The 13,501-nt window shown below is 41.9% G+C and overlaps 1 protein-coding gene across 6 annotated transcripts in view; it reads left to right on the top strand.

Annotated features, from left to right (window-relative positions):
- PTPRZ1 (protein tyrosine phosphatase receptor type Z1) overlaps window positions 1-13,501 on the top strand; it is a 109,578-nt gene that overhangs the window by 50,386 nt on the left and 45,691 nt on the right. For all 6 annotated transcript variants that reach the window (XM_083463194.1, XM_083463193.1, XM_083463192.1 and 3 more), the window contains exons 4-9: window positions 840-991; window positions 3,232-3,327; window positions 3,608-3,674; window positions 7,876-8,033; window positions 8,445-8,595; window positions 12,891-13,075. In XM_083463194.1, coding sequence (XP_083319320.1) covers window positions 840-991; window positions 3,232-3,327; window positions 3,608-3,674; window positions 7,876-8,033; window positions 8,445-8,595; window positions 12,891-13,075 — 809 coding nt within the window. The remainder of the gene's footprint in view (window positions 1-839; window positions 992-3,231; window positions 3,328-3,607; window positions 3,675-7,875; window positions 8,034-8,444; window positions 8,596-12,890; window positions 13,076-13,501) is intronic.

Genomic DNA, 13,501 nt, shown 5'->3' with positions numbered 1-13,501 from the left:
GCAGCTATTGCACTTGGAATTGGCCTGAAGTTGTCACATGATGGTAGTGAGGCTGGCTCAGGATCCAACAGATCACAAGCCAGCTCAAACCCTCCCTGCCCTGCAATGTTCTGTTTCAGGGCTCTCTTTTATCTGCCACCACCAGGCATCCTGTGGATTGCAAGAGAACGTTCCATGATGATGGAATGACATCATCAGGAATTCTCAGGCAGAGTCTAGATCAGGGGAAGGACAATAATGCTCAGTCCAGCCTGGTGCAGTGGGAGGTTGGATTGTTTCCTTAGTTCCTGCTGAAGTCAATGGGACTTAAGGAGCATTAACTTAGGAACCAACTCACAGCACTGAGCTTTCATTTATACCCAGGGCTGGCCCAAGACATTTTAGCACCTAAGGCAAAGCACAAATTGGAACCACCCGCTCCCTGCCAGGGAAAAAAGTGTGAGTATGCATCTACATTAGAAACAAGGATGGAATAAAGATCTGAATCAGGATCTGTCGTCCTGTGGATCCTGCTGCCTGAAGCAGTCACCTCACCTTGCTTCATGGTTGGGCTGGCCCTGTTTATACCAGGCTTCACCAACCTGGTGTCCTCCAGGTGTGTTGAACTACAAGTCCCAACAGCCCCAGACAGCACATGCTGATGAAACTTGCAGTCCCAAACATCTGAAGTGCACCAAGTTGATGCAGGCTGGTTATAATGAGAACTTCAAAATGTTGGGGTATTATCATCATCATCATCATCATCATTATTATTATTCTAACACTGATATGTTTGAATTGAAAAGTTGTTGCGTTTTCCTCTTTAATATGCATAATAACAACTCCTTTTCTCTTTTTAGTGGAAATTAATCTGGCAAATGATTACTATGTAATTGGAGGAGGCTTAGAAGCTGTATTTAAAGCAAGCAAAATAATGTTTCACTGGGGAAAATGCAATATATCTCATGATGGATCTGAACATAGCATAGATGGACAAAAGTATCCTCTTGAGGTAATGAACGCAGTAAGCTATTAGAAATACCAGGATATTTGTGGCACTTTCATGTGTACAGAAGGCATTAAAAAGTGCAATAGCCACATATAGGGCTGGCTATTAAACATGCAGCAGTGATCATTGAAGTTCTTTGTGCACATGTATGTATTTATCTAAACAACTTATATACCGCTTAACTACAATTGTTTACAAGTTGTGTACAGGAAATACAATATAGAAAAGGTAAAAATCAGCTAATACTACAAAAAAAAACCAGACTTCTATTTAAATGCCTGCTGGAATTTTTTTAAAAAAGTATTCAGTAGGCACTTGAAGTTCAGTACAGAGGGAGCCTGTCTGACCTGAACAGGATGGGAGTTCCATAAAATTGTCATCTGTTACTTGCTTTCTCCTTTGCCATACTGAAAGATCATTTCACATGGTGGTTTATGCTTTCAGAATTCACAATATCGGTTATAAGGGCCCACCCTAGCCCCACCATAAAGCTGGCTGGGGGGCCTTAGGAAGTAGTGTGCCAGTACTGCTCTGCCAACAGAGATAGAGATGCACCAGCAAGGTGACTCTGTAGTTGCCGGACGTCCTGCAACACTGTGGAATTTATCCCTCTTGTAGATGTTTTGGAAGTGGAGCAGGAATCTCCTCAAAGCCTGTCTTGGTCTTCTAAAATACGTCGTATACTCAATGTAGCCAATACATTGGTGTAAGGATAATACACGCTAGCTTTCGTTTCAGTCAAGGAGGAAGCATTTTGCTTCCACAGAGGTTTACATAAATTGCTTCCTCCCTCGAATGGACAGTCCTCCCTTGAGGACAGGAAAAACCTTCGTCTCTTCACTTAATGAGGAACAAGAAAAGTTAATCACCTATAACTTTGATCCCCTAGCAGTAGTGTATTTCTGAAGCTAGTCTTCATGACTATCTTTCCTTGCCCTGTTTTTTCTTTCCTATGGTATTCCATTTCTCCCCCAAAGTATTTGTAATTGGCAGCTCTTTTAATGTTATGCCATAGAGTATAAGCCTAAATCCTTTCTTGAACAGTGACAGGTTTGCTGGCTGCATAGTTGATATGGCAAAGGCAGAAACCAGACAGTTTCTACCAGAAATGTTTCAGATGGCCTTTAAATTATTTAGGGGTCAATTAAAACTTTACATGTACTTCAGTTTCCCCCCGACTGGAATGTAAAATACCCACATTTAAATTGCCAGGTTTCTGTGCAATAAATATGGAAGCAGGCATGTGATCCTTTCCCATTCACTGCTGTTTCAGTGTTTAATGAAGGGACACAAGGTCCACAAATCTGTTTTTGCCATCAGCATTCCCCATCTCCTAATAGTGCATTTGAAATTATGCTCCACTTGAAGCACCTCCAGATCCCAACACAATTGTGGCAATGACCCCAGCTGTCTTCTCCTTAGCTGGGAAAGAAGATGGGAGACCTTTGGAAAGCAATGCAACTGGCAAATTGATTTGTGGACCACTGTAGGCAAACTCAGCCACACAGACATACATTTGCTGTTTTCATAATTAAGAATGCTTTATGAGTATTTTTCCATTTTAACTTGCATGCATTTTGTATTTGAGTTTAATGTGTATACTGGCAGCGGCGGAGGAAGCCGCTCGGTCACCTGGGGTGGCGTGCCCAGGGGCAGGGCGAGCTGCCCATTGGGATGGGGCACACCACAGGGCCTTCGGAGTCTGCCTGCCTCCTCCCATTCAGCCACCCTACAGCTGGGGGGGGGGGAGGCAGCAGGCGGACTGTTTGGGCAGCACAGAGCCTGCGTACACCCAAGCCACTGTGTCTCTCCCAGGAGAGACACATGGCTCGGGCACGCTGCAGGCCCCGTAGTGAGTGTTGCCTGGCATTTTGTCACACACACCCCAGTGGTGACACCTGGGGTGGCCCGCACCTACCGCAGCCCCCTTCCTCTGCCCCTGTGTACTGGTACAATCTAGTTCACCTGAGGCCTTGAGTCAGCTCATGTTTATTTGCCACATCACATCTATTTCTGATTGCCTCTTCTGTTGGCTGAGACAGATCCCATTGACTTCCCATCCTGTTTTGCAGAGTTTGATAATATTTTATTAGGTATAAGATAGGTTTCCAAGCAGTGTTTAGCTTATCTTTGAACAGGGCTGAGTCTCAAAAGCTTTTATCTGAAGTTAATACACATATCTGATATTATTGATGTTTGAGAGGGAGAAAACACCTAAATTGTTGTTATTATTCTTTTTACAGATGCAAATATACTGTTATGATTCAAATCAGTTTGTGGATTTAGATAAGGCAATTGAAGGAAATGGGAAATTAAGAGCTTTATCTATTTTATTTGAGGTAATCATCATTTTGCATATTGTTCATCTTAACTCAGAAATGTAATCATTTCCATCTTAAAGGTAAGCATTGTATTTTGTGCATGTCTTATTGCTAATTAATTTTCCATGAGGAAAAGCAAGCCTTATCCACTGAAATATTTTAGCATTCGGTTTTGTGTGTGTGTGCGCACATATGCATCAATACTAATATAAATATACTACTTTATAATTCAAGATATAACAATTAATAAAGGTGTAGACTTGACTTAAGAATAAATCATGCAATATTTCTTCAACAGGTTGGTCTGGAAGATAATACGGATTACAATTCAATTATCGATGGAGTGGCCAGTGTTAGTCGCTTTGGTGAGTTAGTGGTGTAACATATGCACAATTATTCATTTGAATACACTGACAGTGCAATCCTACACATGTCTACTCAGGAGTAAGGTCCATTGAATTAATGTTAAGTGGGTACACTTCTGGGTTGCCCTAGAAGTGATGTGAATTTATGAAGTCTAGATATACCACATTTGAAACTGAATCAATATGCATACTGATTCTTATAGCCTTTCATAAATAGACCTGTAAGGGCCAGGAAGGGGCATTGGGAGCTGATTTACCAGGCATAGGTGCAGAGCCTCTCTGCTACCACCAACTGAAATGAACAGTCTCATTCACTTCAGCTGAGGAAGTGAATTTGTCTGCACATGCATTCTATTGCATTTCCAGATGTGCTTCTGAACTTGAAGTAAATGGAGATGCCCACATACTTATGAGATCCAAATCTTTTAATAGCTGGGTGCTATGTGTACTGTGTTTAAATTAATGATAAGGCAGCCATTAATTGGACTGTTCTACTACAGTGTAATGGGATGTGGGTGGCACTGTGGGTTAAACCACAAAGCCTAGGACTTGCTGATCAGAAGGTTGGCGGTTCGAATCCCCGCAACGGGGTGAGCTCCCGTTGCTCAATCCCTGCTCCTGCCAACCTAGCAGTTTGAAAGCATGTCAAAGTGCAAGTAGATAAATAGGTACCACTCCAGCAGGAAGGTAAACGGCATTTCCATGTGCTGCTCTGGTTCGCCAGAAGCAGTTTAGTCATGACCCGGAAGCTGTACGCCAGCTCCCTTGGCCAATAAAGCAAGATGAGCGCCGCAACCCCAGAGTCGGCCACTACTGGACCTAATTGTCAGGGGTCCCTTTACCTTTACTACAGTGTATCCCTATAGTCAGCATCTAAAGAGGAGGAGTGCCATGGCTGATGGATTGCCTTCTAGTTCCAACATGGAGTGAGCCTTTCCTGCATTGGCTCCAATGCCTTTGGGACACCCAAGAAGCATCAACAGTGACATGTTGTCATTCCTTTTTTGTTTTTGTTTTGGCATTTCCTGACCATTAGGTGTTAAGACTGCACTGCTCTGTATTTTAATTCGGGATTTTTATTGTGATAACTCTATGATTCTATCAGTATGCATTTTGTTCTATTTGTATTTTGGCTTTGTGGCATTATGTTTTCTTATTTTGTGAAACACTTAGTCTTCTATATTTTAAGCAGTCTGCATATTAACCAAATCAATCAAAATATAACTATTGTGTGCTCTTGTTCAGTTCAGAAAACAAAGATTGAAGCACTTTGCCCTCCTTTTATGGACTGAAAACAAAAGTGGCTCAGAGCTGTGTAAGACTGATTTCTTTGTGCCATTGATACATTCAGTTTCACAGTCCAGAAAGTGAAACCGGATACTGTTTTTCTGAGCTGTAAACTTCTTTTAATAAATACGAGTCATTTTGTCAGTCTTGCGATGGTGGCAAACTGGACAAACTCTGGAGAGGATTTCTATCAATCTTTTGTGACGTGAACATTATCTATCAGAACACACATTTTAGTTTGATACATGTATGGAAGTGTCTAACATGATGACAAAGCACTGCAACTTAGTGGAAGCATTTTTGCTCAGCTCTGCTGACAGAGTTCAGTGCCATTATATAAGAACAAAGAAGGTACTATTGAAATCTTACTTCAGGAAAGTTCCTGTGATTCCCGTGTTTGGGAAAGATCCAAGCAGCCAATAACAAAATATTAATACATTTTACAAAGAGATTCATTCAAGAAGATTATAATAATAAGAATATTAAAATAATGTCTTTGGCAACATGAATCGTTGGGAAGGGGTGTAGTCAGATTTCTTGTTCTTAAAGAAGGAATTCTCTTTAATTCCCATTCCCTGTGGAATTGCAGCAGGGCAGCAGTTGCCACCAAGCAAAGCTGTGATAAAGGGGGCAGCTGCCTGCTCCTTCCATCTAGCTTCAGTTCGATGGGAGAGGCTGTTCCCTGCCAGGTAAATGTTCAGGAGGCTCCAGGAGCCAATCGGATGCAAGCAGAGGGGTGCAACCTCAGAGCGGACCTGAGTGAAGACTTCATCCCTCTGGTCTGCTCCCTACCTATATGAACCAGGCACACTGAGAAAGAAGCACCTCGATCTCCACTGGATTCCCACCCATCCACCCTTTGTTCTAGTGGCAGAATAAGTGGCCTCGTGATAAATAAGCTATGGAGATAATCGGTCCCCATGTTCAGGGCCAGGGACAAGTTTTCCTTGAAGACTAATTGGGCCTACCTCATAGCAATCTTTTGGGCAAATAAGGCACTGGGTTGAATCCTTAGTCCAGGCAGGCAGGGGGTGCCCCCGCTGCTGCCCCACTATAATGGGGTATCCCCTTTAAAGGAACCTTGGCACCTCCTGCCAGTGATCAGAGAGAGTCGCTCGGATGTTGTGCATGCCATATGGTGATGCCTGGCAATGGTCAATCCCTACTGTCCATCAGCCAGCAGAGAGGCTGGTTGGTTTTCGGATACACACCCAAAGTCTATGCCAAAACCTCCTCACATCTATAATCAATGAAAGTTGTGGCCTTATTTGATTCCAGTATTGGGCACCCCTTCCCCATGACTCCACTGTGCAGGGTCCCACAAATGAATTCTCTTTGTGTATCCAGTAGCCTCCAGTTCGAACTACCAATAAAGGCAGCCTAGCTGAGGAAAATACCCTTTAAGCCAGGCTTCCTCAAACTCGGCTCTCCAGATGTTTTTGGCCTACAACTCCCATGATCCCGAGCTAGCAGGCTCAGTGGTCAGGGATGATGGGAATTGTAGCCTCAAAACATCTGGGGGGCAGAGTTTGAGGAAGCCTGCTTTTAAGCCATAGTCCTGCCCTAGCTAATATCCTAAGAAAGAAAGACTCTCTGCAGCTACTGCTGCATACTTTTCTTGCAGCAGTGCTTCCTAGCATTTCCTGGGAAGAGATGAGACTGCTCTCCCATCTTTTTTCCTTGGTCTCTGCCATCAGCTGTTTTTTTTTTATTGCCATAGGGGTGAAAGTTATTGTGCATAACTTTATACTCACTTGACATAGATTTAATTTGATGAAGCTGTCACAACTGCAAGTTCTTATGAAAATATTTAAAGTATGGAGCTTATGAAAGCAATCTTAAGATATCAGAAAGACAGCTATGATGGAAGAAGGAAGGTAGCTATTATTCGAAGCCTCTGAATTTAAAACTAAATACTGCAGGCAGCACAGATTTGGGTTTAATGTTCAGAAGAACATTCCAGCTACAAAACCAGCTGAACAAAGTTGTGACATTTCCACTACAGGCCTTAGAACTGACGTTAGTAAATTATTTGGGTTGCTGGTCATTGTTGTTGACATCCGTCAATGTCTCGAGAGACAATGCCGTGCGCCTCCGTGGGTGAAGTCAAACTGCTATGTTAACAGCACCAAAGTGACACAAACCTAGGGCACAAACCTGGACAATTTGTATGGAGGTCCTGGGCTGCTCATTCAACAAGACCCCCTCCCCACTCGGCCTTGGTAATGTGGCCCAAAGAAATACAGAGCAATGCATCTGGCACCAGCTGGGCTGCAGGAGTGGCCGGAAGGAGGCACACAAGGCGTCATTCAAACGTCTTAGGGACTCCACTTTCGATTTGTGTAGTGTATACTCCTTAGCTTTTTCTTCTCCCAAAGATATCCTGCAGGGCAGCAGAGAGCTTTAGGTTCAGAGTCTTCCTTCTCCTAGATGGGCTGCTGGCCACTGTGTAAAATATAAGAATTGACAGCAGAACCCAGGGACTGGGAACAGTATCTAAAGGGCATTTTTCACACATGTATAATTACTGTCATGCTTGGCTATGAATACAAAGTAGGCAGCCAGCAATGCAAGAAAGGTTAAACAAAGAGAACTCAAAGTGAAAGGACTCTAATCAACCTTTCAGTTTTCAAAACAGGCAAGAATCAGGGCAGCAGGTGTGTGAGGCACCTTTCTACCCAGTCAAAATATTAGTGCAACCCTCCCCCCCCACCCCCCAAATAATTTACTGAATTGTGTTTGTATATAAATAATGTTTAGTTTTTGTTTCCCCGCAACCCTCACAGTAACTAACCTCACAGTGGGATGATTCCTTTGTTACTGTTTAAAAAATATTGTTTGGGCTCTGATTTTATTTTATGCATCCTGGATTTATGCATATCATCACTGTTTACTTGCAAATTATATTCTGCAGGGAAGAAAACTGAATTGGAGCCTTTCATCTTGTTGAACCTATTGCCAAATGCAACAGACAAATATTACACGTATAATGGATCTTTGTCGACTCCGCCCTGTTCAGAGACAGTTGAATGGATTATATTCAAAGACACTGTTAACATTTCAGAAAACCAGGTAATTTACATAATACATATCAAAGAAATAATTATTTTAATTGCACAACAAAATATATACACAACATTTTCACCGTAGTGGTAGCATTGAGTGCTGAAGTATGTATACACACATGTCCCACTTTATGAACAACCACAAAGCAAAATTTAATTTATCCGAACACAAAGAATTAGTACACAAACCTCATTATATGCTAAACTAAAACATGAAGGAGGGGGAAAGAACTATGAGAATGTAAATGCTGCCTTTTCAATATATGTTGCATGAGAGTTATGACCCAATCACAACAATGTGTACAATGCAAATACTGATTTTTCCATCACCCTAAAAGTGCCGTTTGTTAGTATAGTTTATGCAGAGCTGTTTCTAAAGAAAACTCCCTGTGTGACTGCATTTATTGCATTTTTGCAGCTGTCAGTATTTTGTGATGTCCTTACCATGCAACAGTCTGGTTACGTGATGCTGATGGACTACCTGCAAAACAATTTTAGAGAGCAACAGCATAAATTTTCTGGCCAGGTGTTTTCCTCATATACTGGAGAGGAAGTAATTCATGAAGCAGGTATGTCTTGCTAACTCGCTAACTCGCTTACTTGACAGATATGACCATCATCTTAACCACAACAAATTGCTTCTATAAGAAATATATGGGCTCTGATTCAAATCCACACATGCACAAACAGTCAGGAAATCGGCCATCATGCCAATTAGCTGTTTGGCAGGAGGAAAAGAGTTGTGTTTACTTTAAATTAAATCCAGACCCACCTGAACAGCTGTTCTTTGTGATTGTTTGCTTTCAGAGTGGGACGGTATACATGCGGTCCTGGCAGCTATATTGGCTGTGGGGGGCAGGGCCTGTATGCACAGTGACAATTTTTATGCATTTTTTTCAGTACGCGCATATTCCCCCCAGTTGGATTTGGTATCAAGCAACAATTGGGATTTTTTTACTTTTTTTTTTTAAAGCCTTACTTTAAAAATTCAGTACAGTACAACAATGAAATGGTCATATAGCTTCAGAGACGACAGCGTGTAATAAAAACTGTACAAGTTGCCAGTTGTGTTCTTTGCCCTCAGAAAAGCACCTTTCCTGTTAAATCAAAGAAGATTTTACTGTTCATCGCTAATGTGCATTGAATGGCATGTGTAATTTCCAATTCTGTTATTTTCCATTGATCAGTAATAAACCTGCAGGCTTTTGCAGGTTTTGGTATAAGCGAAGTCTTGTTTCTTATCTGTCATGCCTATATTTTTTCCTAACTGTATTTTTTTAAAAAAATGTTTTATTGTGGTTGTGGTTTTAATTTATGTAGCCTGTCGAGTGAGGCATAAGCCTCAGAATGGCAGGGTAAAAAACCAGCTTATAAATCATCGCTGTTGAGCCCTTGTGATTCCCTTTCCCATTTCCGAAACCTAGCTAAATGAGTCAGCCCAAAAGTCACAAAATATTGAGGGGCATCTCTTCTCTTTAATAGTTTAATCAGTTCAACAATAAGCTGGTGTTTTCAATGAGATAAATTACCAAGAATAAAGTGAGCAGTAGTGGTTATAAGTAGCTAGGATAAGGATGAGGTTGTACATAAAATAAAAATGTGTTAAGTTCTTTGAGTTCTACATATTATAGCTCCATATAGAATTAGTAGGCATTGAAAAACACTGCTTTTCTTTGTTAAATGAATACTTAAATTTTAATTATTATTTATTTTGCACCAGAACACCAGTTGTGTCTGTTCCTTTTGTGCTGTAGGTCCTGATACTATGCTTTTTTTCTTTTCTTTTTTGACCTTGTTCTAACTGCTAGAACAGGGGCTGCAGCTGTTTCACTTCCCTCCTTAGTTTTGTCCCATGGCTGAACACCCATTGGGGGTTGCTGTTATCCCCTATTTTGTTCGTTGCCTTTTATCTCCAGCAGCTGTTTGGATTATTCTCCTTGGCCAGGTGGCATGCATTAAGCTAGAAAATAGGAAGATGACTGAGATGCATAAGAATCTTGAGGAACTGAGGAGGCATATCCATCTGGTTTAAGTCTTAAGTACATACAAAGTTACATCTCATCACAACTTGCCTTTTCACAGTAACCTCCTTGCATAGAGTCTTATGGGGCCAAGCACTCACATACATCAGGTTCATGGGTCCAAACGAAAATGAGTTTCATTTTATTGGCACCCCTTCTGCATGCAGGAGTTCCAGTGTTTACATGGAGTGGAAACAGAGCTCCATACAAGCCATTTTTTACATGTCAAACAGCAACTTCAGGCTATATGTGTGTCATACTTTTCATTCCCAGCCTTCTTTATAAAGAGAAATCCTTGCACCTCCATGTATGGCAAGATTCATGCAGTTTTGGTGCTTGTGCATCTGTCTTCAGCAGAGCATCTCTGAATTGCTTCAGACATTTCAAAGAACCATAGGTATAGGAAGCATGAGTCACCCTCAGTCTGAAGAAGAAGAAGAAGAAGAAGAAGAAGAAGAAGAAGAAGAAGAGGAGGAGTTTGGATTTGATATCCCGCCTTTCACTCCCTTTTAAGGAGTCTCAAAGCGGCTAACATTCTCCTTTCCCTTCCTCCCCCACAACAAACACTCTGTGAGGTGAGTGGGGCTGAGAGACTTCAGAGAAGTGTGACTGGCCCAAGGTCACCCAGCAGCTGCATGTGGAGGAGCGGAGACGCGAACCCTGTTCACCAGATTACGAGTCTACCGCTCTTAACCACTACACCACACTGGCTCTTTGTTTGTTTGTTCCTTGTTTGTTTTGTTTGTTTTTAGCTTCATTTTATCTGCAATTTTTATTTTGCACTGCTTAAGTAGCTCTTTAATTGGCTTATAAATCTTATGAATATAAATATAGCAACATACAGCACTCTTCATTGGTCGTGCATATGTGCAGACTTCTCTCTGTATCCCCAAGAAGCTTGCATGGAGCTCCATGTGCAGACTGAACACTTTGGGTTGATAGTATAGGGCTCAAAATCCAATATGCAATCCTAAACACACTTGTTAGGGAATAATCTCTGTTGTGCTCTTGTGAGATTTACATCTGAGAACACATGCCTAAAATTGCATTCATGGTCAATCCTGAATTTTGAGATTTGCCAACTATGTGAGAGCCAGTGTGGTGTAGTGGTTAAGAGCGGTGGACTCGTAACCTGGGGAACCGGGTTCACATCTCCGCTCCTCCACATGCAGCTGCTGGGTGACCTTGGGCCAGTCACACTTCTTTTGAAGTCTCTCAGCCCCACTCACCTCACAGAGTGTTTGTTGTGGGGGAGGAAGGGAAAGGAGAATGTTAGCCGCTTTGAGACTCCTTCAGGTAGTGATAAAGCAGGATATCAAATCCAAACTCTTCTTTTATGTGTTGATCCATAATTAAAAATCTCCCCATAATTCATTTCTATGGGAAAGAGAGAGATGATAATTAAATATTAGAGTTTGGTGCCATGGGCATAGACAGGATTTATTTTTGGGGGGGAGGGCTGGCTTTGTGTTGGGGGGCCACAACTGAGATATCGGCAATTCAATTGGTCAGCCCGAATCAGCATAACAGTGGTGAGCTCCCTTTGCTTTGTCCCAGTTTCTGCCAACCTAGCAGTTCAAAAGCACACCAGTGCAAGTAGATAAATAGGTACCGCTGCGGCGGGAAGGTCAACGGAGTTTCCGTGCACTCTGGTTTCCGTCATGGTGTTCCATTGTGCCAGAAGTAGTTTAGTCATGCTGGCCACATGACCCAGAAAGCTGTCTGTGGACAAACGGTCGCTTCCTCAGCCTGAAAGCGAGATGAGCGCTGCAACCCCATAGTCACCTTTGACTGGACTTAACCATCCAGGGGTCCTTTTTGTATCATACAGGTTTAATACTGGAAATGAATATTGAGCCTTGAGTGCCCTCTTGTGTTCAAGAGCCAAATTCTTAGATGATTTTTTTTATACACACACACACACACACAAACACACACACATATATATATATCTTACATTAATTGAAATCATTTTAAGGAAAACTGACCATTCTAGTGGCTTATTAGGTGATGGATTTAATTACTGTCAGCCTTAAGGCCAGTGCCTATATCTGTGTGGCTGCATTTTAGCCACTTTAAATCCAGCCACACAGAAGTTGTTCCAAATGGCAGTGCACTAATACCTCCACAGACCTGTCTTTCTGCTTTGAAGTGATGAAAGCAATACACTCTGCAATGTAATCAATTAGATACCAACAGTTTCAACATGCATACCAGCCTCTATACAGATGGATCCATAATCTCCACGACGTGGCTGCTTGATAATATGACTCTCTAATAATATGACTCTATGATAATTTAGTGACTCTCTTGAGTTGGCTTTTAAGGTGAAGACAGACTTGACATCTATTCTGATTTTTAGAGATATGGGGCCACTTTCTTCCTTAGATTTCCTCTGGGGAAGATAAGGTTCTAGCTAGTCATTGAAACAGAAGCAATCTCTGCCCCCCCCCAAAAAACCACCTGTTCATCAAATTCAATGTCAGCAAAACAGGAGAAGTGAATGAGAAAAAAAGCTGCCATGATATTGAAGCCGTAGTCTGCATTCGTCAAAATGCATTTTTGTTGCATTGTCTTTGCAGGGGCAAGGCTATGAGAGTGTGGCTATGGGGTTGTAGTGACGTATACCTGCTCTTCAGAATTTACTGCTACAACCACTCCTGAGACAGCATCTGATTTAGAGGCCTATAGCCTGTTCTTTCAGCTGTGAAGCCAGGAGGATGCTGGGCTCACCCTATAGCTGAGGAACATGTTGTGGGTTTCTTTTTATTTATGTTGTATATGTATCATGACTTTCTTTAACACGTAATAACATGGGTTTGTTTGTGTCGTTTTCTTCTAAGTTTGCAGCTTAGAGCCAGAAAATGTTCAAGCTGATCCAAAGAACTACACCAGCCTTCTGGTTACCTGGGAGAGGCCACGAGTTGTATATGACACAATGATCGAGAGATTTGCTGTTTTTTATCAGGAGTTGGAAGGAGAAGACCAGACAAAGCATGAATTTCTAACAGATGGGTATCAGGACTTGGTAACTGACCACTTTTATTTATTTATTTGGTACAAAAACAAAGATAGTGATTCACTTACAAATCCTTATTGCGAGGGACTGTTTTGCTAGCACTAATGAGAACTCAACATGCTGGTTGCCCTCTCTCAATGATAACTTTAATTACCCATGGTGATATTTATATAACTAGTACAATGCACTTCTCACAGAGGGTAAGCTTTGGGCCAATGACAGAGCCATCATTCACATGTCTGCCCTATTCACATATAAAATTAGATGATGCTTTAACTATGAAAAGAACAGCTGGTAGTGGGGCACTGAACTCTCCTTGTCCCTCTAACCTCTCCATGTTTGCTCTGCTCCAGGCAACTTTGTCTCAGCTCTGAGACTAGAAGCAAACTAATGAATTGAGAAAATCAGCCAGAACAACAAGTGTGGAAGGCAGGG

Source organism: Podarcis liolepis (assembly GCF_965112155.1).
Source record: "Podarcis liolepis genome assembly, chromosome: 10".
Taxonomy (NCBI): domain Eukaryota; kingdom Metazoa; phylum Chordata; class Lepidosauria; order Squamata; family Lacertidae; genus Podarcis; species Podarcis liolepis.
This window is presented reverse-complemented; position numbering and strand designations above follow the sequence as displayed.